General features: G+C 25.6%; 5 protein-coding genes across 8 annotated transcripts; 3 read left to right on the top strand and 2 right to left on the bottom strand.

Moving 5' to 3' along the window:
• Positions 1–6,314: 6,314 nt before the first annotated feature.
• On the top strand, positions 6,315–9,363 carry LOC112603570 (translocating chain-associated membrane protein 1). Its single transcript, XM_025352199.1, has 7 exons — positions 6,315–6,685; positions 6,764–6,937; positions 8,030–8,145; positions 8,279–8,494; positions 8,583–8,698; positions 8,764–9,069; positions 9,133–9,363. Exons 1-7 carry the CDS (start codon positions 6,551–6,553, stop codon positions 9,234–9,236), a joined length of 1,167 nt encoding a protein of 388 aa, XP_025207984.1. The 5' UTR covers positions 6,315–6,550; the 3' UTR covers positions 9,237–9,363.
• An 831-nt stretch (positions 9,364–10,194) lies between these two features.
• Positions 10,195–15,849, top strand: LOC112603681 (dynein assembly factor with WDR repeat domains 1). The gene is made up of 9 exons (XM_025352370.1): positions 10,195–10,234; positions 10,305–10,377; positions 10,512–10,730; positions 13,036–13,158; positions 13,564–13,745; positions 14,266–14,395; positions 15,187–15,349; positions 15,415–15,549; positions 15,620–15,849. The coding sequence occupies exons 1-9, from the start codon at positions 10,195–10,197 to the stop codon at positions 15,836–15,838; spliced, it is 1,284 nt and encodes a 427-aa protein (XP_025208155.1). The 3' UTR covers positions 15,839–15,849.
• On the bottom strand, positions 15,850–17,932 carry LOC112603707 (WD repeat-containing protein 73-like). 2 transcript variants are annotated; one of them, XM_025352407.1, is made up of 6 exons: positions 17,899–17,932; positions 17,684–17,789; positions 17,370–17,601; positions 17,172–17,262; positions 16,775–17,068; positions 15,850–16,386 (listed from the first exon to the last, which is right to left on the bottom strand). In XM_025352407.1, the coding sequence occupies exons 2-6, from the start codon at positions 17,734–17,736 to the stop codon at positions 15,947–15,949; spliced, it is 1,110 nt and encodes a 369-aa protein (XP_025208192.1). In that variant the 5' UTR covers positions 17,737–17,789; positions 17,899–17,932; the 3' UTR covers positions 15,850–15,946. The 2 variants fall into 2 exon arrangements, with proteins under 2 accessions (XP_025208192.1, XP_025208191.1); XM_025352406.1 differs by lacking the exon at positions 17,899–17,932 and having other exon boundaries at positions 17,684–17,866.
• Positions 17,933–18,171: 239 nt separating this feature from the next.
• On the top strand, positions 18,172–25,011 carry LOC112603708 (DNA fragmentation factor subunit beta). 3 transcript variants are annotated; one of them, XM_025352408.1, is made up of 8 exons: positions 18,172–18,254; positions 18,322–18,445; positions 18,547–18,678; positions 19,204–19,330; positions 21,487–21,684; positions 23,076–23,448; positions 23,588–23,792; positions 24,790–25,011. In XM_025352408.1, exons 3-8 carry the CDS (start codon positions 18,577–18,579, stop codon positions 24,859–24,861), a joined length of 1,077 nt encoding a protein of 358 aa, XP_025208193.1. In that variant the 5' UTR covers positions 18,172–18,254; positions 18,322–18,445; positions 18,547–18,576; the 3' UTR covers positions 24,862–25,011. The 3 variants fall into 3 exon arrangements, with proteins under 3 accessions (XP_025208193.1, XP_025208194.1, XP_025208196.1); XM_025352409.1 differs by having other exon boundaries at positions 18,190–18,441; XM_025352411.1 differs by lacking the exons at positions 18,172–18,254; positions 18,322–18,445; positions 19,204–19,330 and having other exon boundaries at positions 18,575–18,678.
• Positions 19,339–20,695, bottom strand: LOC112603706 (protein yellow-like). The gene is made up of 3 exons (XM_025352405.1): positions 20,443–20,695; positions 19,643–20,366; positions 19,339–19,574 (listed from the first exon to the last, which is right to left on the bottom strand). Exons 1-3 carry the CDS (start codon positions 20,693–20,695, stop codon positions 19,349–19,351), a joined length of 1,203 nt encoding a protein of 400 aa, XP_025208190.1. The 3' UTR covers positions 19,339–19,348.
• Positions 25,012–26,447: the final 1,436 nt, after the last annotated feature.

The raw sequence follows: 26,447 nt of genomic DNA, 5'->3' as shown, positions 1-26,447 counted from the left end.
ATTTCTCCTATCTTATTATTGTTGTAGTTAAATAATTTTTTAAAACATTAAATCGTTTACAGGAGCTGTAATTATATTTGGAGCAAAAATCCATGCTTGAATATAACATTCTACTACAAAACAACATATGTCTTCAAGTGAATTAATTTATTTTGCTGATATTATAAATTAATCACAAAACATGAGTATTTTAAGACAATAAATAGCTTCGCTATTCATCGCAATAAGTAGTAAGGACGTGGTTGATGAAATCGTATTCTACCTAAAAATATCAAAACTAGCTCTATGAATTTTTTGTAATCGTCTCTTGAATATTGTACTTTGAGTTTGTCTACACAAAATAAATTAACTTCATCATCAACGGCTTTTAAATTTTTGTACGAGCTAGGAAATGTTACAAATATGCTAAAATTATTTCGATCCAAATTTTTCCAATTATTTTTAAACGCTTAAATAGAAGTATATCTGGACCAGACATGACGGTAATTTTTGTGTGAAAGAAAATTTCTTGCAGTATAATTTCGAAAATATGGTAACGACATGCAAAAAACAATATATTACGATTTAATAATTGTTCTAAAAGAACACATGCTCCATTTACCCGACCACTGTTAAACGCAGTGGTATCAAATACAAAAGCCTGGGCTTTATCTAATAGACACCATTCTTGTAATGCGTTGTGCACAGCAGAACAAATTTCTTTTCTAGTACCTGAGGACAATGCAGGTACTCTTAAAAGTTTTTCTATGTTGGGAGCCATAATAATTATAGGGATTCTGTCCACATTTTCTTTAATCAATAAATCAGGAAGTAATTTAGAATCCCAGTGTAAAACTGCAAAATTTAGGTCGAGATTTAAGAAATTAGTCTTAATAATTTCGGTTGTTCGTTTACGAATATTTTCTCGAGCTTGTTTTATATTATTTATCCTATTTATCACAAATTTAGAATTTTATACCTTGAAACTTTCTGCTGCTGCTGTTAATACATGTTAGCATCCCGATCACTGATTTTTCATTTATCAAGGGCAGCTGCTATATACATTTTGTACATATATATATGTATGTATGTGTGTGTACTATGTATGCATACCATTCCCATAATTAAATTTATAAATAATCCTATATTCATACAATATTTACATATTTATACATAAACGAATGATAAAAATAAAAATATCAACTGTTTAAATTATTATTTTGAAAGGCTTGAAATATATTGATTAACGGATCTCAGCCAATAGTTTGTTGATTAAATAAGTCGGTTTGATGTTACCCAATTATTGTTATAGTATCAAACTTTTAAAGTATGTTTATAATTGTATACAAATATTTTCATCGTAAATCTATTTATAACTTATATAAATATATGAAAATCATATTCAACTTTAAAAAGTACAAATATTCTAATAAAAAAATAACTTAGCTAGTATTTCAAAAAAAAAAATAATAAGTAAAATCGTGTAATACCTGTACTGAGGAATATACCAGTATTGAATAGTTCAAAAAAATAATAATCTTACTTATAAGTTTATTGAAAACCAGAACTTTAATATAGGAACTTCTATTGATTTTCATATACCTATATATTTTGCATGACTAGAAAGTTTAATTAATAATAAACTGGAAATTCACTCATTTACGTAGTATTATCATTGATAATTAAAATATATATTGACGGTTTTGTAAAACATTTTTTTAAATTCAAAACCTCTATTTAAAAAAAATAGCATTGACTTTATATTATTATATTTATAATTATTAATTAGGCCCAGATTTTCAATGAAAACCCATAATAAATTAGAATATCATGATAACTTGTCAATAATCATAAATACAATTCTTAAACTAATTATTGTTCTATAATTCACTTATATTTTATGTTTAACATTATTCCAATTTAATCGTATACAAAATACCTACTTCATTACTGCAGCGGACATTGTAGGCTTCAAATGCTTCAGTAGAATTGATGATAGATACATAATTTTATGGTTTTATGTATGTCCGAGGTAATAAATTTTATATTAGAGAGAAAATATTGAATATTTGGATGGAAATCTCCATTCATAATATTAAACTATATTCTTAACTCAATATCCGAACTAGTAAATATTTTTACTGATTTTCGTTTAAAAGTTGAAATGTTTTAATAAAATGGAAACAATATAATAACTTTATATTTTAAACAAAAATATAAACACAAATTTGTTTGACGGAATTCATGAAAAAAAAAAAACATTATTTATAACTTATTAAATTAATAATTTTATTCATTTATTAAATTATACAAAAATTTTACTCTTAATACAAATAGCAAAATCGAATTCATACTCATAATCTCCAAGTTTATTCAATAAGACGAATCTTCAGTGCTGTTTTTCTCAACATTATATTATATAATGCTTCATTTCCATTAATGTCAAAAAAAAAATAAATAAATAAATAAATACAGCAAGAGATTGCGAAATACAAACAAAATGTTAAGTTAAAAATACAAAAAGTAAAATAAAATATTACAAAATAAAAACTACGCGATTAGTAAGTAGGTTATCGTTTATATTACCTTTACATTTTTTTATAATAAATCAATGCTTAATTGTTTTGAATGGTGAACAAATAAATAATAACCGTCTATGTCAATAGATCACAGCGTTATTGTTATCCGCCCACATCAAGTTCAGTAACAATGCGAAATAAATTTTTTGAGACTCAATATTAAAGTCTCACAAAGATTCATTTTTTTTTTTTTTTTTTTTTTTTTTTTTTTAATAAAATAAAACATTTCTAGCTTATAAAGGTTATAAGATAAAAGGTTAAGGATAAATACGAATAAGTAAATTCAACATGATAATAATGTAATAATTTAGAATAACGATAATTGTAATAATTCCTAAATATAAAGTTGGTTAAACATTATATAATTAGTAACTAACAGTGTAGAGAAATATAATTTAATTATGATTTAAAATAATAACGTTTGACTCAAAAGATGATAATTAATTAATGATATTATGTATATTATCGCGTTTACAGCATATTTAAGGTGGTAGATGTATATTTAAATTAAAGTGAACATTTGATCCAGTTAATCTTCTATATTATAATAAACTATGAAATTTAAATTCAAGGCTCTTATAATATGATCTTTAATTCTTTAATTTGTAGGTTTTTGTTTAATAGTTAAAATTGAACAGAATATAATTGTATTAAATATTATTTATAATACCTATCTAATCGAAAAATACACGGTAGGGTTCAAAACTTTAAACACTTAACAACCCATAATGATAAATTGACAAGTACATAATTCAAATATTCGCTTCACCAAATATTACAGAAATCACTTTATTTAAATACCAATTGTTGACCCACAAATGTATAATTGAGATAATTTGAATATCAAGTGTTTAACTTGAATTAAAAAGTAGTAGAAGTAAATAGGTATTCGGATGAAACAGAAAAAATTTGCATCTCAATCTAATTATAACTAATATAATACCTAATAATTAATATAGCAATACGCGTTGTCCACCACACCTTTATTGCACCCTAACAGTATATATATTGCCATAAACCAACGAATATTTCCTAACTTATTATACTTACTTAATTTTCAATCTTATAGTTCTGTAAAGTGTATGCGTGTAAGAAACTTTTGCCAGCAATAATAGAAGTAAAATTATTTTTATTTTTTTTAATGGATCAATCATTAAGTATAAGTTAAAATATTTTAATTAAGTTAGTTATTTAAAATATAACATATTATATACCTATCATTTAACTAGCAAAAGTTATTCAAAAAAATAAATTAACACACATATTACTGAAGTAACTACTTGCATTAATAATCAATGACGAGGTAGGTAACTATACCAACAACAAAAAAACTTCCAGTTTATTTTAATTTTGCATATTTATAGTAATTCAACAATGTTGAACATATTCAAATATGATGAAATGATGCGTGCCTATATTTTAAGATCACAAATATAAATACCTACATGAATAAACATCTGTCAGTTTTTCCCACTATCAAATGTTTTTACTATGTATATTATTTATAATAAACTAATATAAAAGATTTCTAGTTTCTTACATAGATAGAAAAACAAGAAAAGCTTTGAGTATATTTAATATAGCTATAAAAGGAAGTTGGAATAAAGCAAATGAAAAGACATCAAAATGTTTTTACATACCTTGTTTGATACAGAACATAATGATGTTCAGTTTATTAAATACCAATGAAAAGTAGGTAATTTGTTCATTCAATTAATTATGAACAAACCATGTAGGTACCTATCTAGTCTATTAAAAATATACCTACATATCTAGTGTTAAATGTTTTAAGTGACTAATTAATACCTATTCCTACATTTTAAACTAGGTATAGATTTATTATTCTCACATCAAAATATTAAAAAAAAAAAAAATAGTGTTTCCAGAAAATTGTTAAATGTAATATATTTTAGAGTTAACTATTTACTTATATTTCTTAAATTGTAAAATATTAAACCCTGTACATTCTTACTGTAAAAATATAAACAACTAAAAACATACGTCATGCGTCATTGGCCATGCAAAAATAAAATGAAAAAAAAAACTAAAAATTTAAAGCATAAATCAGGAACACAAATAGCTGTAGGCTAAAGGATGTCGATTGCCGGGCGAGAAATGATAAGTTTTAAAAATAATCTCTCTTCAATACTTTGTAAGTAGTTTTAACTGTTAAATTTTAATAGCCATAAGAATTGATTAAAAAAAATTAAATATAAAAAAAAAGAAAATAGAAAACCACTCTGTTGTATAGTATGAGTCGAGTGTACCTTGTCATGGTACCTAATAGATTTGTTAAATATGAATTCAATGATAAATTATTGCAAACGAAAAACGATTTTGAGTAGAAACGATTTATCAGAATATTATTATATAATTATATTACTATTAATTATTTATGGTAATTTATTTAACTATTTATAATAATATGGTATAAACTATGAATAGGCTAAGGGCTAAGCACTAATCCATATGTACACATAGCTATTGACCTATATTGCTATTTTGATTATAAAACTTTTTAGTTATTATAGCTAGTCATTAATATTACGATTAAAAAAATTGTTAAATTGTAGTTTATAAAATTTATATCATAAAAATATCTTTCATGTCTGATAAAAATCCATCAGAAATAGCATAAAATATTAATTCAAATATTTTGAAAATGACATTGTTTATATAAAATAAAATGGTTAATAATATACGCAAGTTTCAAATCTCCACGTCAAGTATTTTGGGATTACAAAAAATTACTAAAATCGTTATTTTTCGTTTAAACATATAATTTTATTCAATTTCGTATTTTAAATATCTATAAAAAAAAAATCAAGTTTGTATACTTCATTTAGATTTTTTGGTTGCTGTATGAGCTACTACCTACTTATGAGAAACCTGCTTAAATTAAATTTTCAAACTTTTTAAATTTAAAGTAAACATTTTTAACGATATTTTAAAAAAAAAAAATAAAACAAATGAACAATTTCAAATGTTTATAAAGAGTTCGAAAATAATCAAAATATTTTTAAATTCAAATTATGTACAGAAATGATCATATTTAGTGAAAATGTCAATTATCTACGGTATTATTCATTTCTAAATTACAAAAAAATATCAAAACCTACTGTGGGAAAATAGTTATTTAACTAATGAATATTTAACTTAGACAGTAGATACTGAGTATAGTAACATTTAACTGTAAAAATAATAACAAAAATCTAGTTTACCTAACGCTCATGCAATTTTTTGAATAGGTATTAAAGTATCGAGTTCCTACAACTTCTTATAAAGCTACAACCACAAACGTCGTTTACATGTATAGACTATTTAACACATCTTGAATTTAATATCCATGACAATATGACATGTCGTAATGTCTTGGAGGTACCTACATCAGTTGATATTAATAATATTTTTATATTTTTCAGTTTCAACTTGGTACTTTTATACTTTTGATTAAACAAATTTTAAAAATTTTAAAATAAATGTTTCATGTATTTCATTACATATTTAGATGAAAATTGCAACAAAAATATTTACACATTTTGACTTTTTTATAACACATAAATCCTCAACTCACAAATAAATACCTAATAATACTAAATAATAACGGTTGACGGTTCAACGGTAACGGCGCGTGACATCTAGCGGCAGATCGACGCATTACGTATTTGACCGATATGTGGTTATCACTAGCCGCCGACATTATCAATAAAAAAATAAACCGAAAATGTAAACACACGCCGACAGGTGTATTATATTGACACATCAGCAACCTGTAAGCGGCCAACGCAACTGCCACACACTCAGGTCCGGGTGCCAACGAGTACAGTCGCTTTCCGATCTTCAATGTATTTCACAGTCACTCTTAACCCACTAACAGTCGTACTTTAAGTCTCTTCCGCCTGTGCCGTTTCCATCAATTGTCACGTCTTGTATTAATACGTGACTAAACCTCGATATTTGTGCAGCTGTTGAGGAACTGTGCCGTTTCGAAAATGGCCCCTATCAAAGGCAGAAAGGCTGCCGCCAACAAGAATCTACCCATACTCAGCCACGAGTTCATCATCCAAAACCATGCAGACATAATGTCCTGTGTGGCCATGGTTATTGTAATCGGTCTCATGGTCCATGTTAGTCTAGACTCCACAGCTAATTTTTTATGTTTTGTTATTTTTCTTATGTTATATTATTTTTATTTTACATCGCAGGTAACCGCACCAGTGTCTTCGTTGTTTGTAGCCCTGCAATATGTTCAGACCTCTGGAGAAAATACTAACGCTGTGCAAACATATGGTACCGGTCTAAAGGATTTGTTTGCTATATTCTTCTATTTTCTCATTTGCATCATATTCCATGCCATCATTCAAGAATATGTTTTGGATGTAAGTATAAGATAGATAGTTAATGTAATTTATAAAGTATTAAACATAATATGTAAAAGTTTTAAAACATAAAAACTGCTTATCTTATTCATTGCTAAAAGAAATAAAGTATGAGCATCATTAAATGTTCGTTCATAAGCATCAATCTTTTGTAAAATAATACGTCTATAGTTTGATATTATTTCTAAAATAACATTTGAGCTAACAGTTTATCATAAACTATGACACTAAAATGTTTTAAACGTATTAGGTACATCAATTTGATTTGCTAAATAATTTCATACCTATATATAAAATACTAGAATTTAATTTGTTAAAGTTTAATTATTGAGAAATAAGTAATATTCAAAATTAAAATTGTATTTATGTAATTATTAATTGCTCTTAGTAGTTAATTAATTAAATTTTAAGTGTGTTGATCTACTAATCATTAAAACAGCATTTCTTCTTTTTTACTGTGACCTTCTTTTTGAATTTTAATTTTTTAGCGACCCCATACATATATATATATTTTTATACTTGCATAGATTATTATTAATGATCAATATTATAAGTATAGCCTAACCTACATTAGCGACCTTAAATAATAAGATGGAGACCCCCCAGATTGAGAAACATTGCATTAAAGATTCCATATAAAACTTAGAAATATATATTTACAATCAGTGGTAGATATAAAACTAATTTATAGAACTTGTAAACTACTATCATAATATATACTTACAAAACAATAACTAAAAAACAATTTTTAATAGGATTCATATTTCATAAGTTTTGTGTAGTACAGCACTTGTGAATTTTTTCTTGTTTAGCTTTTAAAATAGTTTCCGTTTAAAGAAATTGCCCATTAGCCTGCACTCTTAATCATTAAACATTTTACAACAAAAAAACAATAATTATCAAACTACTATACTTAATAAATCAAGTTATTATTATTCAATGTTCTGATCTAGCTCAAGTAACAGTTTAAAAATTAACCTAGGATGTGAACGATTTCTAACTCTTTCCTTTTTAAAATCCACCACTGTCTATAATTAACTCTGTTTTTTACAATTACTGAATAATTAATTATCTAATCAATTTTACTTATAGAAAATTTGCCGTAAATTGCATTTATCAAAATCAAAGAATTCACAATTTAATGAATCTGGACAACTAATTGTATTTAATGCAATTTCTATGATCTGGGCATTAGACATTGTTGTAAAGTAAGCATTTTATAAAAATTATAATATAATATAAAATGGAAAGTTCAATAATAATTTTTTTTTTAATACAGAATTTTATTTAGTATTTAAACTTATTTAAATATTTTATAATTATACTCTATATATTTTCCAGAGGAAATTGGTTGGCCGATCTTTCATTAATATGGATTGGATATCCATTCAACACTCTATCATTTTCAACAAAATTCTTTTATATAATCCAATTTGCTTACTGGGCACATATTATACCGGAACTGTATTTCCAAAAAATTAAAAAAGAGGATATGTTTAGCAGAGTAAAATATTCAGTATTGTACTTGACATTTGTATCTGCTATATATATAACTAAGTAATTTTAAAGAATATTCTTATGAAAACAATCGAAACAACAAAATAAATAAATATATTATTAATTCCATTTGGGTTTTATGTTACAGCTTCCATCGTATTGGTGTTGTATTACTATTGTTACATTATATTTGTGGATTTATTAAACATGCTGTTAAATTGATTGACATCACTGAAAAAGAAGAAGATAGTAAAAAAGTTCAATGTGAGTTATTTTAGTGATCTATGAGTAACAAACAATTGTTTTATTAAAATATATGTTTTTATTAGTGGCCCAAAATGTGTACAACTGGTTTTTCTATACTGTACAAATACTGACATTTATTCTCTCTCAGACAATGCTATGGATCGGTCTTAAAAATGTGCAGTACAGTGGAGAATTGCGTGACTTCAATACTCCTACATTTAAATTAATATGTTCAATTGGTGCAATAGCTATACAAGCTTGGATGGTTCATGAATTTTTAAACAACCAGAACTCCAATGGTTTTAATTTATCTGCCTCATTTAAATTAATCAAACCCAAACCAAAAACAACACGTACTGATGTTGCCAATAAAAAACGCAAGAATGCCGGTATTTTATTTAAAAAAATAACTAATATTATTAAAACATTTTATTATATTTAATACTTTTTAGCTACCCGGAAGTTCAATGAATTAACAGAAGCTGATCAGAACATTAAAAAAACATTAAAACATGAAGCAAAAAAAGCAGCCAAGATTGTAAAGAGTGTTAAATAATTTTTGATCAACATGTTGCTTGTTAACTTAGGTGCAATATTTTGTTTATGATCCATTGCATTATGATGGAATTATGTATAAGATATTTTTACATAAATATAATGATAATTGTATAATGTTTTCTTCCTATACATATTATAGATATTATGTAAAATTAGTTTGTATTTAAAATTGTATTGCATATTATTATGATAATTACTAATTAATGTCTATTTTTATGTTATGTATGTTATATTATAAACTTATTAATTTTTAATTCCTGTGAATTATTATATTTTGTTCTGTATTCAATATTTATATTCAGTGTTTAATACTGTAATTGTTATTTTTATTTCAATCATATAAAGCAATTAAAGTGCTACATTTAATTTAATTTTTTAATGAAAATGTAGTACATTTTTTTTTTATTATTATAAAGAAAATTGTATATATTTTATGATTAAGTTACATCAACTCATTAAGTAATATAATATTGTAATTAAATAAAACTCCATTTATCCCCTTCCATGAGAAATTCTTATACAAATTTAAAGTATGTAAATTAAATTAATTATTTAAATGTATATATATTTTATCACTATGATCATTTATTATTATTGTAAAATTTTATTTTTGTTTTGAATAAAAAGTATTTATATATATTATAGTCTATTGTCGGCGTAATATATTTTATAATCATTATTCTTTGTTTTTCATTATTATAGTGATAAATATGAATATTATAAGTTTATCGCTTTATGAGATTATTGATAAACATTATATTAATATGTAACAAGTACTAACAAATGTTAAATTATAACAATTGTTACTGCTTATAATGGTATGTTTTTGAAAAAATATTCAGGATCAATAATATTTAGATCCAACACCTTATGTAACTATGGCAACATTGAAAAAGCTTTATGCAGCATGTTCGATTGAACAATTTAAGCAATGTACTTATTATAATGAAACATATATGAAATTAAATAAATTTTATGTAAGATATTATCCACCAGGTAAGATTATTTTACTAATACAAGTAATAATAGTATATATTTATCAATGTTTGTCAACTGTGATTAATAGGTATTATTTTTGAATACCAGAATCAAAGGAAAATAAAGCAAAAGATTTTGAATTTGTTTGATATTGAACAAGAGTAAGTTTACATTTAATATATCAAATTTAATTATTTTAATACAAACAAATTATTACAACATTACTGGATATTCTAATTATAGGTATCTATATTGAGTGTTTTTAAATTTATTAAGTATTACATTTTTAAAATAGATCAAATGTAAAAGCACTAGCCGCTCGGATTGCGAGCGACGAACCATTAATTACTCCTAAAATATTGCCTCAACTTGAAACGATTTTGCAAAAACTTAAAGATAAAACATTTTTCAAAAACTGGGACAGCGCCCTTAATTTTTTCCATGTTGACAAAACTCTGAAAAGTGGTCATTTGTTACCAATAACAAATGTATCCATTGACAAATTCGGAGATATGTGAGTATACATATTTTAAGACAAGGTAGATATAAGATATCTAAAACAATAACAATAATAGGATATAGATAGGTACAGGTTACTTAATAGGTAATGCTTGAGCGCGCAAAATTATGGGAAGGAATTTTTAAAAAAAAATTATACTATATATCTACGAGTAGGTTATATTGACTTAATTTATATATTTATTCGATAAAAATCAGTAATAATTTCGGTAAGTAAGTAAAAATTACTACCTATATAAAAAATGTGTTCAAAAATATGATTTTAAATTTCCAAAAAAGATGAAATTCTATTGTACCTACTGTTTCTTCATTTTAAAATATTGCAGAAACAAAACATCAAAACATATTCACCGTCAAAATGAACTTAAGTGGTTTAATGCAAATTTCAAATTGAATTAGAGACATTGCTTATTTTGATAAAATCGAGTTAAGCACCGATTCGCATTGAAAAATAAATAAAAATCGATTGGCACTGTTAATGTTTTTCAAAATGTATTATTTTACAACCTCATTCTTTTTCAATTTGTTCCATTACCAATTTCCTTCAAAACGTGTTATTTCCTACACAAACAATATTGTCAATGTTGCAGCTTTGGTACCTACCTATCTTATTTTATTTCAAAACGCGCCTATATTCTTTTGTGCTATAATAAGTGAAATACCTATAATCTATGTCTAAGTATATTCTGATATTCATACATTTTTTACATAATAATTATTCTCTACATGTCAAAACTAAACATTTCTTGTATAATAATTATTATAGCAACCAACTATTATCAAATCAAAATGTGGTATTTAGTATTTACGGTTATCGCATTTATAAATTTTAATTTAGGCCTTTTAATTTATTTAAGTACCTATCCCTTATTTAATTAATTTTAAAATATACCTTATTAATAATTTTACCTTTAAATATACCTTATTTATAAATATAAATTGTAAATAAATGTAATACAATTTCAAATTTAGTTAATTGATTTAAATTACAAACTAATAAGTAGTATCTATGTAGGTACCTATCTACTATAGATATCCTAAGAATAGTAGGTAGGTACTTACCCATCTTACAAAATCACTTTATAACTTATTATCAAAAACTTTACCTTGTATTACCACATGGTAATGTTAAATAGGTACCTACCTAATTAATTTCAAATTTGTATAGAATACATGAATACCTATTACATAAACTGTAAAAAAGTCACGTGCACATTTTATTCATAAAAAAAATCTCAAGCTTATAATAAATATAGGCCATAATAAGCAATAATTATGATAAAAAATATTAATATAGTACTATGGCTATTTATAAAGTCAAATTTCAATAGTATGAAGTCGTAGTAAGTAGTACTTAACTATTATATAGATGTAATTATTGCAGGAATCAATTTTAATACGGTTCAAATTATTTTAGTCTAAAATAATAAAATGAATGAAAATATGTAAGCTTCATACTCTATTTCTTAAATAATGTATAATTTATTGATATTTATTGTCATAATACATTATTAAATCATCACACACACAGAGACTTATTATTTTTTATTCCCATCTAGGATATGGAGTCGGGCACTCTCCGCTACAAATAAATAGGGCTCTGCCCTTTACCACACCTTTATTCAAATAGCTATTTCCGTATTATGCTTTATTTTATTCCGTCTATCTTTGCCCTTTAGTATTCCTTTCTCACTCTTTTCTTTTAAATTTATTACCATAGCCATCGCTGTCGCTGTTCCTGAGTCATTTCTCCTTATAACATAACCGTATCGCTTCAACCTATTGTCTCTCATTTTGTCTATAGTTGGCGCCACTCCAATATTACATCTAAAACCTAATGAATGAATTTTTTTATTATATCCCCGCTAGTGTCATTCTACACATTAATTTTTAGCAAATTAGCATTCTCATATCATACATTCACTCTCTGAATTTTTTTAATGGCCACTATCCAATATTCTAAATTCCGATAACATCCGTACAACAAGATTTGTCTTACAACTGTTATTTAAAATTTATACCTAGACTACTACAATTTCCTATTTAAAAACCTAACTAATGTATTGCTTTGCGCGCTAACATATTTTTAAGCACCTAATATTTCCTATACCTAATCAATATTTGGGCTCGCATAGCAAATCATAAAATATTATTGACTACCTATTTATGGGTTAAATTAATCTTTCTCCTTAGTTCTTAGTATACCTACCTACTTGCACAATGACAGATTTTGGTCTTTAGCTTAAATATATGGAATATAGATATGAATAACTGGATTATTATTGCATATAATACTGCAGTTGCGCCACCGGAAGCTATGACCGGACGTGCAAGATTTGGAATACCCGAACGGGTATGGAGACGTCGACACTTGTCGGACATGAGAACGCGGTGTACGTCGTGTCGTTAGTCATCACAGGAAGGTTAGTTTCATACAATATGTGCAAGTGGCGAGCATCGATGCTCATCTAGACACCATTCCCAAGCGAAACCAAGGAAGGGGAGCGGTAATCGACGACCAAACTAAGTCCAAACCCATTAAATCTGCATCCATATTATCATATTTTACATTTACATTATATCTATCCTTATACAGGGTCGTTCTTTTATTGCAGAATACTCAAAATACTCTCAAAGTTTAACTCGTGTATTATAACTGTAGTTCGGGACCTACAGTGGCCTGTAGTAAAAGAATCACCTTGTACAGAGATATCCCGGACACTATACTTTTAAAATCATCTGTACAGGCGCGAACACTCCCAGACACACACACACACTCACCCATGAAGGTATATATGTGAAAATTTGAACCTAACGTAATTTTCCAGGGTGCTGACCGGATCGTTTGACAAAACTGCGCGAATGTGGTCGTTGGACGATGGTGGCGAATGCCTGTGCACCATGCAAGGTCATTCGGCCGAGGTAGTTGCAGTGGCCTTTAACCAGCCTACGCAGACAGTCGCCACCTCGTCGATGGACCAAACGACCAAATTGTTCAGCGCCGTCACAGGTTGGTGTTGTTGTGGAATCTATAATTTTCACTGAGAAATTACCTATTTATAAACAAATACATACATATATGATATATATATATATATACCTATATATAAAAAGAGAGAAAAAGCCACGACGTGGCCTGAGTTGTATTTAAAGACGTAGTTTACAGTTTACATACCTATAGCCAAAATGTTTCTAGCATTCATAATATCATAATATCATAATATCGATCATAATATCGATCATAATATCGTATAATTTTTAACTGTTACGTTTTATCACATAAACTATACTACTAAAGTAATTAAGTAATTATATTATTATCTAAGTCAATAGTTATAGACTTATAGTAATTAATAGTTATTACTTATTACTACAATACTACTAATAATATAGTTCCTTATACTATAGATAATCTAAAATCCGGCTTTGAATAGCAAAGTTCATATTGCATCCATATTATATTATTACAAATTACAAATAATTATACTTGGGTATCTATATTCATAGACTCATAGTTACATTGTTCATAGGCCAAAATGTTGTCACGCTGAGAGGACACACTGGCGAAGTGGTGGTCAATCAATTTGACAGTGGTGGGTCGATGGTGATGACAGGCTCATTCGATAACACCATCAAGATTTGGGACATCCGTACTGCCCAGTAAGTTAACGTAATTTTAATGTGGTGTATACTAGCTAGATCTCAGGTTCTCATTGTAGGTATACCATTTGAGCACTTACCCTCCTGTAAAAAACCTGCCGTCTTAATTGGATTCCCCGTTAAAAAGCTTATTGTACCAATTGGGCCCAAGAAAAATAACATTTTCCTTCCCATTTTTATAGATTTAAGACTTTCTGTAATAATATCTACTTAGTTATTACAGTTTAAATGTATAGTTAAAAGTGTTTTTTCTAATGTTTATTAATTTTCGTGATTTACAATTGTTTGTCGTCTAACATACGAAAGAATGTTAAAAAAAAATAGATAAATTTTACTTTGGGATATTGAGCCAGGAAAGCTATCCAGTGATAAAACGTTTTTGGTGAGTTTCGGTAGGCGAACAGACAGTGATGTATAACAAATCACGACACCAACGTCTTTTGAGACGACAAGGAGGGTTACGTGAAATTGAGAGTGTGCTGGTTTTCTATTAGAGAGTTTGGGTGTTGGAGTGATTTGGAGTAGAATTTTTTATGATGGGTTTTAACTAAATTAGTACCCAACTGGTTCAATATTTAAATTTTTGTGTAGGGTGATGTTAGTGACATTCCATAGAGCGGACGTGATTATACGAAACAAAGTTGATTGAAAAGCTTTGTTTTTATTTGTGTTGGTATAAATTTCAATTAATTTTTTTTCCTATAAATTATAATCGAATTATATCTCATGGGTTTTTGTTTATTTGGATCCAAAGCCTTTGCAATGTTAACATTTTATCTAATTACTCATAGATGTACTGCAACGTTATACGGCCACACAGCTGAATTGACAGCTTGTCACTACGACTTTGGTTGTATAGCGATTGCTAGTAGTTCATTGGATGGCACAGCCAAGTTGTGGGATGTGAGGAGGACTGACTGCTGTCGTCATACAATTTCGGGCCATACAGATGAGGTAGTTTGATATTCAACACTATTTTCGCTAGTTTCAGATAACCTTTGAGTTTCATTGTTGTTTAGGTACTAGACGTTTGCTTTGATTCAGTTGGTCGTCGAGTGGCTACAGCGAGCAGCGACTGTAGTGCCTGCATCTGGGATGTAAGCAGTGGTGACTTGATTACCGCAATGATTGAACATACAAGAGAAGTTACAAAAGTATCTATTAAATTTAACTGTCAAAAATAAATTTAATAAAAAAAAAATAATTATTTTATTGTGATTTTAGGTTTTTTGGGAACCAGCAGGGCATTATCTGCTCACCGCATCACAAGATCATAGTTCTATGTTTTGGGACACAGAAACTGGAGAATGCTTACAAGAATTAAAAGGGCATACTGATCACGTATTCTCAGTTGTAATGAGTTACTTAGGTGATACAATATTGACAGCTTCTAAGGATAATACTTGTTGTGTTTGGAAACAATTTAATTCAAAGAATAATTAAAATACATAATATAATTTAATACCATTTTTAATTAAGTAATTGTTGATTAAATACTTGAATATACCAGACTTTTTGTATAACATCAAAATGTAATTATTATTTTTTTTTTCACGAAATATATTGCCATCCTTGAATTGATCCATTATTTGCAGCTGATAATAGTGTATTATGTCCACACATTGGTAACCATAATGCACTACTTGTAACTGTATTTTGACATAAATCTTCATCTTCAGTGAACATATGTCCTTCGTGTTTAAACTTGTGCATAATGTTTCTATTACTATTTGATTCTCCTATTATATACACATTACTGTCAAATCCACTAACAGCATAATTTTGTAAATTACAAGGATCAAAACTAATGTTTATATTGTTATTACACTTCAAAAACAATTCTTTTTGATAAATTGATGGAGTTTTACAGTTTCTTAAATCATATGTAAGTACAGTTCCAGAATTAGAAATTAATGTTAAATTGAATGTGGTTATTTCTTTAGAACTTGTGTATGCAGTATTTAAAAACCATTTTGCATAACTATCAACCTCTGAAACAAAAATATTTTTATTACAATTTATTTAAAGTAGCTTAAATAGAAGAGCACATTAGTTAGATTTTTTTTTAACAATTTTTTACAAAAATGTATACAATTTTATTTTTGTTTTAAATAATTTAATAGGTTTTAATCATATAAATTAGTTATTTACCTACTGATTTAATACTAGTAAAAAAGATTAAAAAGTGAGTCAGGTTCCATATGACATACTTTAAGACTCAAAATTTCAGAAAAAGAATTTAGTATTCTCAAATACAAATATTAGAATAAGAAATACCTAAAAGTAAAAATAATATACATTTTTTAGATAAATGTACCTAAATTACTAATAGTTTGATTTAAATTCTAATCAGTCATCTAAGTACAACCAAATACTTACCAGGTAAATTAACGTTTTTCACATGCTGACCACTAGTTAAATCATACAGATCAAATGATCCATTTTCTGAATTTTGAACAACTAGTTCGTTTTTAGACATGAAATGTGGTGTATAAATGCATACTGGGTCGTTGGGCACATCTCTGATCATGAGTGTTTTTGTATTGTTTTCAATGTTAAAAACACAACCTGTATTTTCTTTTCCCCAAATTATTAAGGTATCCGTTGTACAATCAACGGCTAATTGTCCATTCTCCAATTTGCTATCAATATTCACCAATGGAATCATTTGATCTAAAAATATATAATATTTGTCATATAATACTTACTATATTAGACAACTGAATGACTTGATATTTTTAAGTAATAACAGATTACTTTAATTTAATTTACTTGCCTGATTTATGAGGATTCATTTCATAAATTGAAACTTTACCAACTCCTTCTTCAGATAAAATAGTTTTAGATTTTCCAAAGAGAGTTTTCATCTATTCGAATAAAAAAATAAAAAATAATTATTTTTATTTTAACATCTACTTTCAATAATCATATAACTTATAAGTACTATACCATAATACTTATAATTTTTGTTTACATCTATTAATCGATTATCAGTTAAAGTGCCACATTTGATTTTCAAATCTCTACTAGTGCTTATTGAATCATGTTCGTTTTCAATTTGGTAAAGCTTGGTTGGAAGTTCTAAGTTTAATATTTCAAAACCATTTTCTTCAGGCTTTTCACATGCCAAACATATTGAGGAATTGCAACTCAGTTCCATTGAAAATACCGGTTTATCCACACCAAACATTTGCAACTTATGATACCTTATTTAAAAAGTTATATTTATCAGTTAAAATATAATATTTATAGTTGTCTGAAAATGAAGTATATCAAGAATATTCTTACCTCTTGAAAGAATTAAAAAACCATTCATCAAAAACGTCTTCTGTTTCCAACATTTTACACTTTTTTAAATAATTGAAGAAGTGAGATGATTAATAACTTTGTTTTACTGAATAAAAATAATAATAGTATTTAGAATATTAATAATTATCAATAATCTTGGAGATTTAATAAATCGATACGTGATAATAATTTAATTTATAAATTATAGTTATTACATAGTTAACAAACATTATGCGACACTTTCAAATCCAATTTTCTGTAAAAAAGTTCTTACAATATATATTGTCGATATATACTATCTTAAACCTAGGTATCTTATTATTATAGTTATTTCAATTAAAATAACCGAAAACCTACACGACCATAGAACTTAGAAGATCTTTCAAGTAATTAGTTTAGTATCAGTTTATCAATTAATAGTTATCACTTATCAGACATTCCGACTTCTAAGACCGCGGATGAAATACTGTTCTAGTATCAAAGGTATTTTGAATTCTGATGAGTGATGAGTGCCTGGTGCTGACTCTACTGGTGGTTGATGAATTTAAAATTTTTATTACAATAATAAATTGTAATTACACAGAGTAGAACATTTAATTTATTTAATAATTATTAACAGTTTTATGTTTGATTCTTAGACTGTGTCATATAGGCAACCTGGTAGACGGGCAGTTCACTTTAAATAAAGTTGTTTTTCTGATGTTTATGAATTCATAGTAAAATATTATCAAGTATTAAAATTGACTTGAGTTTTAAATGTAGGTGAGAACAGTTCAGTTATAAATATACTTATTAAATATAATTTATATATTTATATCATTTTTCTAACTTATAATAACTATAGTTTTTTTTTTTTTCAATAGGTAATTACTTAATTTTGAGTACATATAAATATGAAAGGCTATAAGATAACTAATTGTGCACAAGATAAAAGAATTGGTGTTGTTGGTAATTCATTGAAAGAAGTTTTTACTAAAGGATGTCAGAAATTAAAGGTAAATTAATAACTAAAACATATTAATTTATAGATTAATATTTATGTATTTTTAAATTGTATGTGCATTTATCATTATGTTTTACTTGACTTGATTTACCTATCAAATATCAATTGACGCTTTTATTATTTAAAAAATATTATAATAATATTCAGGTAGGCACTTCAGTGTTTTATGAAATAATAGATATATTAATATTTTCATATATAATCAAACATTGATCAATTCATAATAAAATACATAGTTTTATCTCTAGTGAGGTATTTTTTTTTTTAGTTAAATTTTTTTCATTCTAAAAGTGTATATAACGTAGATTGTTTAAGACAGTTAAATACAGATAAATCAATAATTTCTTATAAAATATTATACACGAGACTTGGATTATGTTTTCTTAAAGTAATGTATAATTTAAATTTTTATAAATTACTCACTAAGTTGTGAAATTTGTTTAATATATGAATTTTATATTAATTTAAAATCAATTATACAAATATTTATGTTTTATTTTATTTCATTATTTCATAGTTAGATGGTGTAAATGTGACTATGATGACACTTGACGGTACAGTGATAGACGATGAAGACTATTTTCAATCGTTACCAGCACAGACATTATTAATATTTCGGTTAGATGGGGAAACTTTTGAAACAGGTATTTATTTACAGTTAATTACATTTCGTCACAAATTGATCCTTTGATCACTTGTCGAACTGGAGTCATATATATTTTGACATTTATAAGGTTCTGATCATAATCCTTTTTATTGTATATTTGAAATGAATTTGATAACACCCAAAGATTACCTGTTCGATCAACTCTGACATCAGCTGGATATATATCAACACTATTATCTAAGCTTATTACACCTTGAGTTAATTCAGTATATTCTTCTCCACTGTAATCAATTATAATATTACTTAATTATAAACAATATACATATAATTAATATATTCATTAAATCACCTATAAGCATTCCAACAACCAAGAACATTTTTTAAAAGGAGCCCGTAAAATAAAACGCCAGTTTCCATGTCAAATGATGATGATGTAGCTTGTTTATTAGTACCTTTATTTCCCATCACTTTAAAATCATATACATTTTGATTGATATCATAATTCCCACTGCGTATTATTCTTGAATTAACTGCAAAACCCATTGTACTGGCAACACTATGAAAGAAAATGGTTCTAAAACCATCTCTTGCTGTTGGTGATAGAGCTATTCCATATAAACCTTTTTGAGACTGATAGTGAACTTCACCTAAGTTTATATCGCCACAAAGAGGATCGAAATGAAAAAAATTGTGTGTTATTGCATATGAGTTATTAGTCTTCCAACTGTAGACCAATAATCGATAAGTTTTACTATCTGGTATGTATGCATATGCATCTTCACAGGTTGTAGATGTTACATCTACTTCTATATTAGTGATGTCTGAATTCATCATTGATAAATGTCCAAGATCAAATGTCCTCAGGTGCAAATCAGTTGTTAAGTCGTATACATGTAAAACAGGATTATTTTCTTGCTTGTTGTTTATTTTTCCATTGTCTAATATCCATAAGCGATCACAAACGTCAGCTCTTACTTTGACTACTGATGTAAAATTATGTTCAGATATTTCATGCATTTTCAGATGAGGATAGGGAATTAAGATAGGTGTATTATTTTTATAATAATCCAGATCTAAATAATGATCAAACATTTGTTTTATATGTTTATACCTAATATTTTTGGTATTGTATGAATATATTAATCTTACTTGTTATATTGATGTATGACAGCGTTACTGGTATATCAAGCTTGAATCTAGGTGTAACTAAAAATAATTTATTCTGCCATCGTTCCAAAGCTAGTGGCATTACATTAGTTGGTTCATGTTTAGTGTTGTTTTTAAGTGTTGTCACATCAGTGGGTGAAAAATAAATTTGTTTTAAATTAAATATTTCTTTGATTCTGGTACTCTGTGTTGACGAAAAGTAAATAGCGAATAATATAAAAATAAATTTACACATTATGACTAGAAATCTACAAACCAAGTTATATTAGTTTTATAATGTTTTTGTGAATATATAACTATAATTTTTGCACAATCATTTCCTTTAAATGTATTATTATAGAACAAAAAATGTAAATCGTCAAGAAATAATTACTGAATGTTTTAATTAAATTAACCTGTCAACCATATCTAATGAAGAGTAATGTTTTTAGTACTAAACAATAAGGTGATATACTAACATCCTGTATTGTAGTAATATTTTATAATAATCATAACAGATTATTATTTAATTACTTATTATTTTTAATTATTTGTTGACTGAATTTATTAAAGTTACTACAATATTTTATCTTGTTTAATCATGACTATTTACAATAAATAAATATATATATATATATATATAAATCTTAAAAAATTATTTGATCACTAAGTTCATGAAAATAATTCATATATTTTTTCAGAACATTTTAATTTCAATTTCTATGTAATATACTTATGTGTATTATATATATATTATTATAAAATAAAAGTAAATATTATTTTAAATGTAATTTTTGTTAAAATTGTAATACCATTGTGAAGATTTAACATTTATAAAATTATAAACAATAAATATATAATATTCTTTATTATTTTTTCATCATCACCAAAAATTGTTTTTTTCTATTTTCCTAAAATAATAATTTTATTGCATATTATCAAAAAAGAAATTTTTTACTCTGTTACAATATTGGCATAATATTGAATATGTAATGTAATCATTACTTTAGTTATATGTATTTAATTTAATTATTTTAATTTTTTCAGGGGCAGATTTAGTATATAATGTGCTTGCAGCTATAAATAATGACACATTAAAAACTTCCATTAAAATAAAATCATTTATGAATGAAAACATTAAAGAAAAAATAAGAATATTATCTTCAGTTCTGGATGTAGATCATAATAAACAAAACAATTTATTATCATGCAGTCTAAGATCAAAAGATCCAGAATGGTTTCAAGGTAATTATAATGGTTATTAGGTTTCTATATTACATAAAAAAAGTTTTATATATTTATGTCTTCTACATATTATAAATAATAATATGTAGGATTTATATTTTATATTAATCTATTATTACTATATTTCTGTGTGTTAATTGCGGGTTTTCTAGTGATCGGCGTTATCGATCAATGTGAATCGACCGTCCGTATCTAGACCGGTCGAGCGATATTTATTTTTATTAATTAATTGTATTGTGTGTGTGTGTGTATGCCGATCGGCCAGACGACCTGCGTACAGCTATTATTTGTCAGTCTTGAGATACGTGTCGCGATGACCGTTTCTCTATCAATAAAAATTAATAAAGGAAAGCATTACGAATTTGTCTACGTTTTTATGAACCCCTCTTACAAATAATTTTTTTTAATATAAATTATGCTTTGCCAATTTTTTAAATGACAGATATTTTAAGGGATAAAGGGGGACCATATGGTACAGGGGGAAAAGCTCTCAGAGTGGTTGGTGAGTGAAGGATTAGAAAGTAAAACCTACTAGTATCATTATCATGCTTTCTAAAAATTTTAAATTATAAATAATGTATTATATCAGGAAAAATGAATATTTTGGTCTCAAAATTTTAATTGTTTATTTGGCACTTATGTCCTGATAGATAGATAACAAGTATTATTGGTAATATATATTAAATAATAATTTATAGATATGCAACCCCAATACAATCATTTATTGTTCATTATTTTAACTTGGATTTAAGTTAGTGGGCGCATAATGGCTATATGTGCCATTTGTGAGTAAAATGCAAATTTAAATAATGAGTGATGAATGATTTAATTGGTATTGCATATCAATAGCATTATTTAATCTATGTTGGTACTTAATAGAAGCACTTCTGTATTATTGTTGGCTAAATCTGTGGTACTACCCATTAATTTATTTTATTTAATTAAACAATTATACACAAAAAAATTAAATAGAAATTATAATATTCCTTAATTTTTTAATACAATGATTTAATTAAATGTAATAATAATCAATGAAATAAAATATATCTTAAATACATCAAAACCATTAAAAAATTAGTTATACTTATTATTTTAAATACATGTATTAAAAGAGTAACAGTCTCTTTTCAATATACTTAATGGTAAATTTCTATTAGAAAAAAATTAAAATATTAAAATGGAATATATCTTTGTATTTAAACAAGTAGCATATTAATATTATATTCATGGGTGCCTTTTTTTTTTTTGGAGGGGAGGGAGGAAAGGTAAAGCTCTTAATAATTTAACTGTTTTTTCATAAATTTTCAACTTTAAGTTACTAATGAATAATGATCAACTATATAATATAATTTTAAGTATATTATTTATAAATGTATATACATATTTTTAAGATTTGGACACTAGGGCAAAAACAAAAGAAGAATTCATGTTCAAACGTTGCCAAGAACGAATTCGGAGTTACATGTACAAAACAAAAACCGATATGATGAAGTCAGATTTTTATTTGCAACATAAAAATTGCAGGCAGTATTTGGATGAAGTATATAAACAATTCAGTGAACTTTTAACAAAAAACAAATATCATGGATATTATTTTGATAGATCAAATTCAAACTGTTTATGTGACATGACTGGGACATTTATTTGTGAGGGAGCATGGAATCAGTCTGTTTGTTCTTATGAACGTGGTACTGGTCACAAAATCAATCCATACCAAAACAGAGAGAGTAGAATTATATTTTCTACTTGGAATTTAGACCATTGGTAGAGTATATACATTAATGTAAAATACATTTTATTCTAAGTTAAAATTCTTGAAAATAAGTTTTAATACTTTAAAATACTAAATTTATATTTAATTATAGACTCATAGTTTATTATTGATTTTTATTTTTATTATTAGGGTGGAGAGATCTAGATCTGTAATACCAGCACTGTTTGAAGCTAGTGTAATGGCATCTAAAGTTGGCTGTTCAATTAATATGAACTATTTCTATGATTTGCTTTTCACAACAGTTAATCTTAAACTCGTACATATTGTATGTCATGATAAAGGTCAACACAACGGCGCTAAATGTGATCCAAGCTTGTATTTAAAAGATCAAAAGGTAAAATTTTTAAATAAATATTTAAAATAATATATAGATTTTAGTTATATGAAAAATTTAAATATTATATTACATAAAATAATTATTATAAATTAATTATTAAATATGTTATTTTAAGTCTAAGCACATAACAATAAAAAGTTTGTGCCACTACCACAATGCATATTATGGATTTCGAATTACAAATTAAATTTAAGTCTTTCAGATACTTTCTACTTTTTATATTAGATATCTTCTACTACCTCTTAACTTGCCTTAACTTTTATTATCACTAATAAGTATTCAAAAATAGGTGATCACACGGATTTGTGAATGCTATTGTTTTTTCAAATTATATTTTTATGACTGTTAATGTTTTGATTGATTTATTACCTAACAGAGTAAGCACAGTATATTTATGCAACTTTTAGATTTGCAAAATAAATTAATTTTAGTAAAGTATGGAAAAATAAATAACATCCATTTTTAGATTTGAGTTATGTGTATTTTGAAACAAATTTGTGTTGAATCAGATTTTGAATATTTTCTAAGGTTTATGCAAATACATAAATTACCAAGCATTGATAATTCACTTCTTGTTTAAAAACATGTTTTTATTTAGAAAAATATTATGTTTCAAAATTTATTGTTAAAAATGTGTTATATGTATGTTTTTTATTTAAAATGTTAAACAACTTCAGAAAGTATTATTTTTTTTAAAAACAATGATTTATAGTGAAGATACAATATTATTATTTATAGGCAAACACTTATATGTTTAAATTATATGTATAAAAACTTAAATACATTTTAAAAATTTGTTTATCTATAAAAGAATAATTACATTATATTATTTAATTTCTTGAAATCAATATTATTAAGGTTTTTGGTGTATGGATAGTATGGATATTGGATAATATTATAAATGTAGGTACTCTATATTCCAAATTTATTATTTTTGTATATTGTATCATGTTTATGTAATATTATAATATTAATATAAGATTTTTTTTCACAGACTGTTAATGACTATGTCAATAATCATTTAAAAAATGATTATCAAAACAAAAAAATTTCAAAAATCCATTAATAACTAATAATTATGTGTTGTACGAAATGTAGAATAATGGATTTTCAGCAAACATCTAAGATCAAACTTTAATCTGGGAATTCAGCTATTGAAAAATCAAATTGGCTTTTCTGAAGGATATGATTAATTATAATTTTTTCATCCTATGATAGTATTAATTTTTTAATATGTAATTTGTTATATATAGTTAATACATAATATTCTCTTATTTATTTTTTTATACCATCTTTTACTATCTTTAGTCTTAATATATTATATTTTAAATTTACTTGTTAACTTATTAAATTCTATAATCTTTCATCAATAATATTCCATAAGTTACATCCTCACTAAAACGCTAAATAGTATATTTTTCAATAGTTGTAGATGATTAATTTAAATTGTTCATTTGTCATTACTCATTAATTACCTACTATGAACCCAAAGATTATCTTTATAATTTATTTGAATAAATCATTATAATTGATTATTATATAATATTTAGGGTTTTGATACATTTTAGTTCAATATTAAATGGTACGGTTATTATTTATATATTTTTATATACAAAATAATTTTAATTTTTTTTTTTTATGCATTGTTTATATCTTAACTACAAAGGTTATTAGCTTAAGATTAATATTTCAATTATATTGAGTTAAAATTTTGATTTTTTTTAATTAGAAAATGATGTATTTAGTAACTGATTGCTTCATATAAGTTGTCCAGAATTATGAATTGATTTATGGTTTTAGTGAAATTTGGACAGTGTACAATAATGTGCTTGCTAGAGTTATTTTTATTGTATGTTGAGCATTAGTGTGGTTTTGTCTGTTCTTTATAATGTTCATCTGAAAATTTAGTATACCTAACTAATTTTAAGTTGTTTGAGAACTTCCTCTTTTTTTTTCTGTTTAAATGTATGTATTTGAATTTAAGGTTCAATGGACTATTTATTTCTCTTAATGTTATTTTTGAAATCTTAGTAATTTTGTTTCCTATTTACTCATGCAATATTTATTTGTATTTCTTTGTACATCGATAAGTGACAAAAATTATTTCACTGTTGATAATGGTACCTATATTTATTTGTAAACTCTCAGATGTTTGCAGTAGCAACTTTTTTTTATTGATAGTAGTATTGACTATTGATTCGGTGATACTGTAGAGATTTATTTTTCATGCTTCAAACAGTTCAAACATATAAAAAAAATATCTAAAATTTACCCAAACTGATGAAAAGTTGAACAATTTAGCATTGTTTACCATAGATAATGAAATGTTAAATAAATTGAATTACGAAGATTTAAATGATACATTTGCACAAACCAAACGTTGACATAAACCAATTACCTAATTAATAATATTATTACGCTCAAAAAGATATATCAACATTTTGTTATTACTTATTAATATATATATTTAAGTAAGAATTATGTTTGGTATTTAAATAAAGTCTAATTTAACTACATAATTAATTTATATTTTATAGTAATTAAAAGACACAATTTTTGTGATAAATCAGTATATTATACTTTAATTATTTTGAACGTCAATTTTCCATAAGCTTACATCAGTAAATATGTAAATATACCCCTAATATTAAG

Source organism: Melanaphis sacchari, unplaced genomic scaffold (genome assembly GCF_002803265.2).
Source record: "Melanaphis sacchari strain LSU unplaced genomic scaffold, SCAv2.0 Contig10_pilon_pilon, whole genome shotgun sequence".
NCBI lineage: Eukaryota > Metazoa > Arthropoda > Insecta > Hemiptera > Aphididae > Melanaphis > Melanaphis sacchari.
Note: the sequence above shows the minus strand (reverse complement) of the source record. Positions and strands in the feature narration are given on the sequence as shown.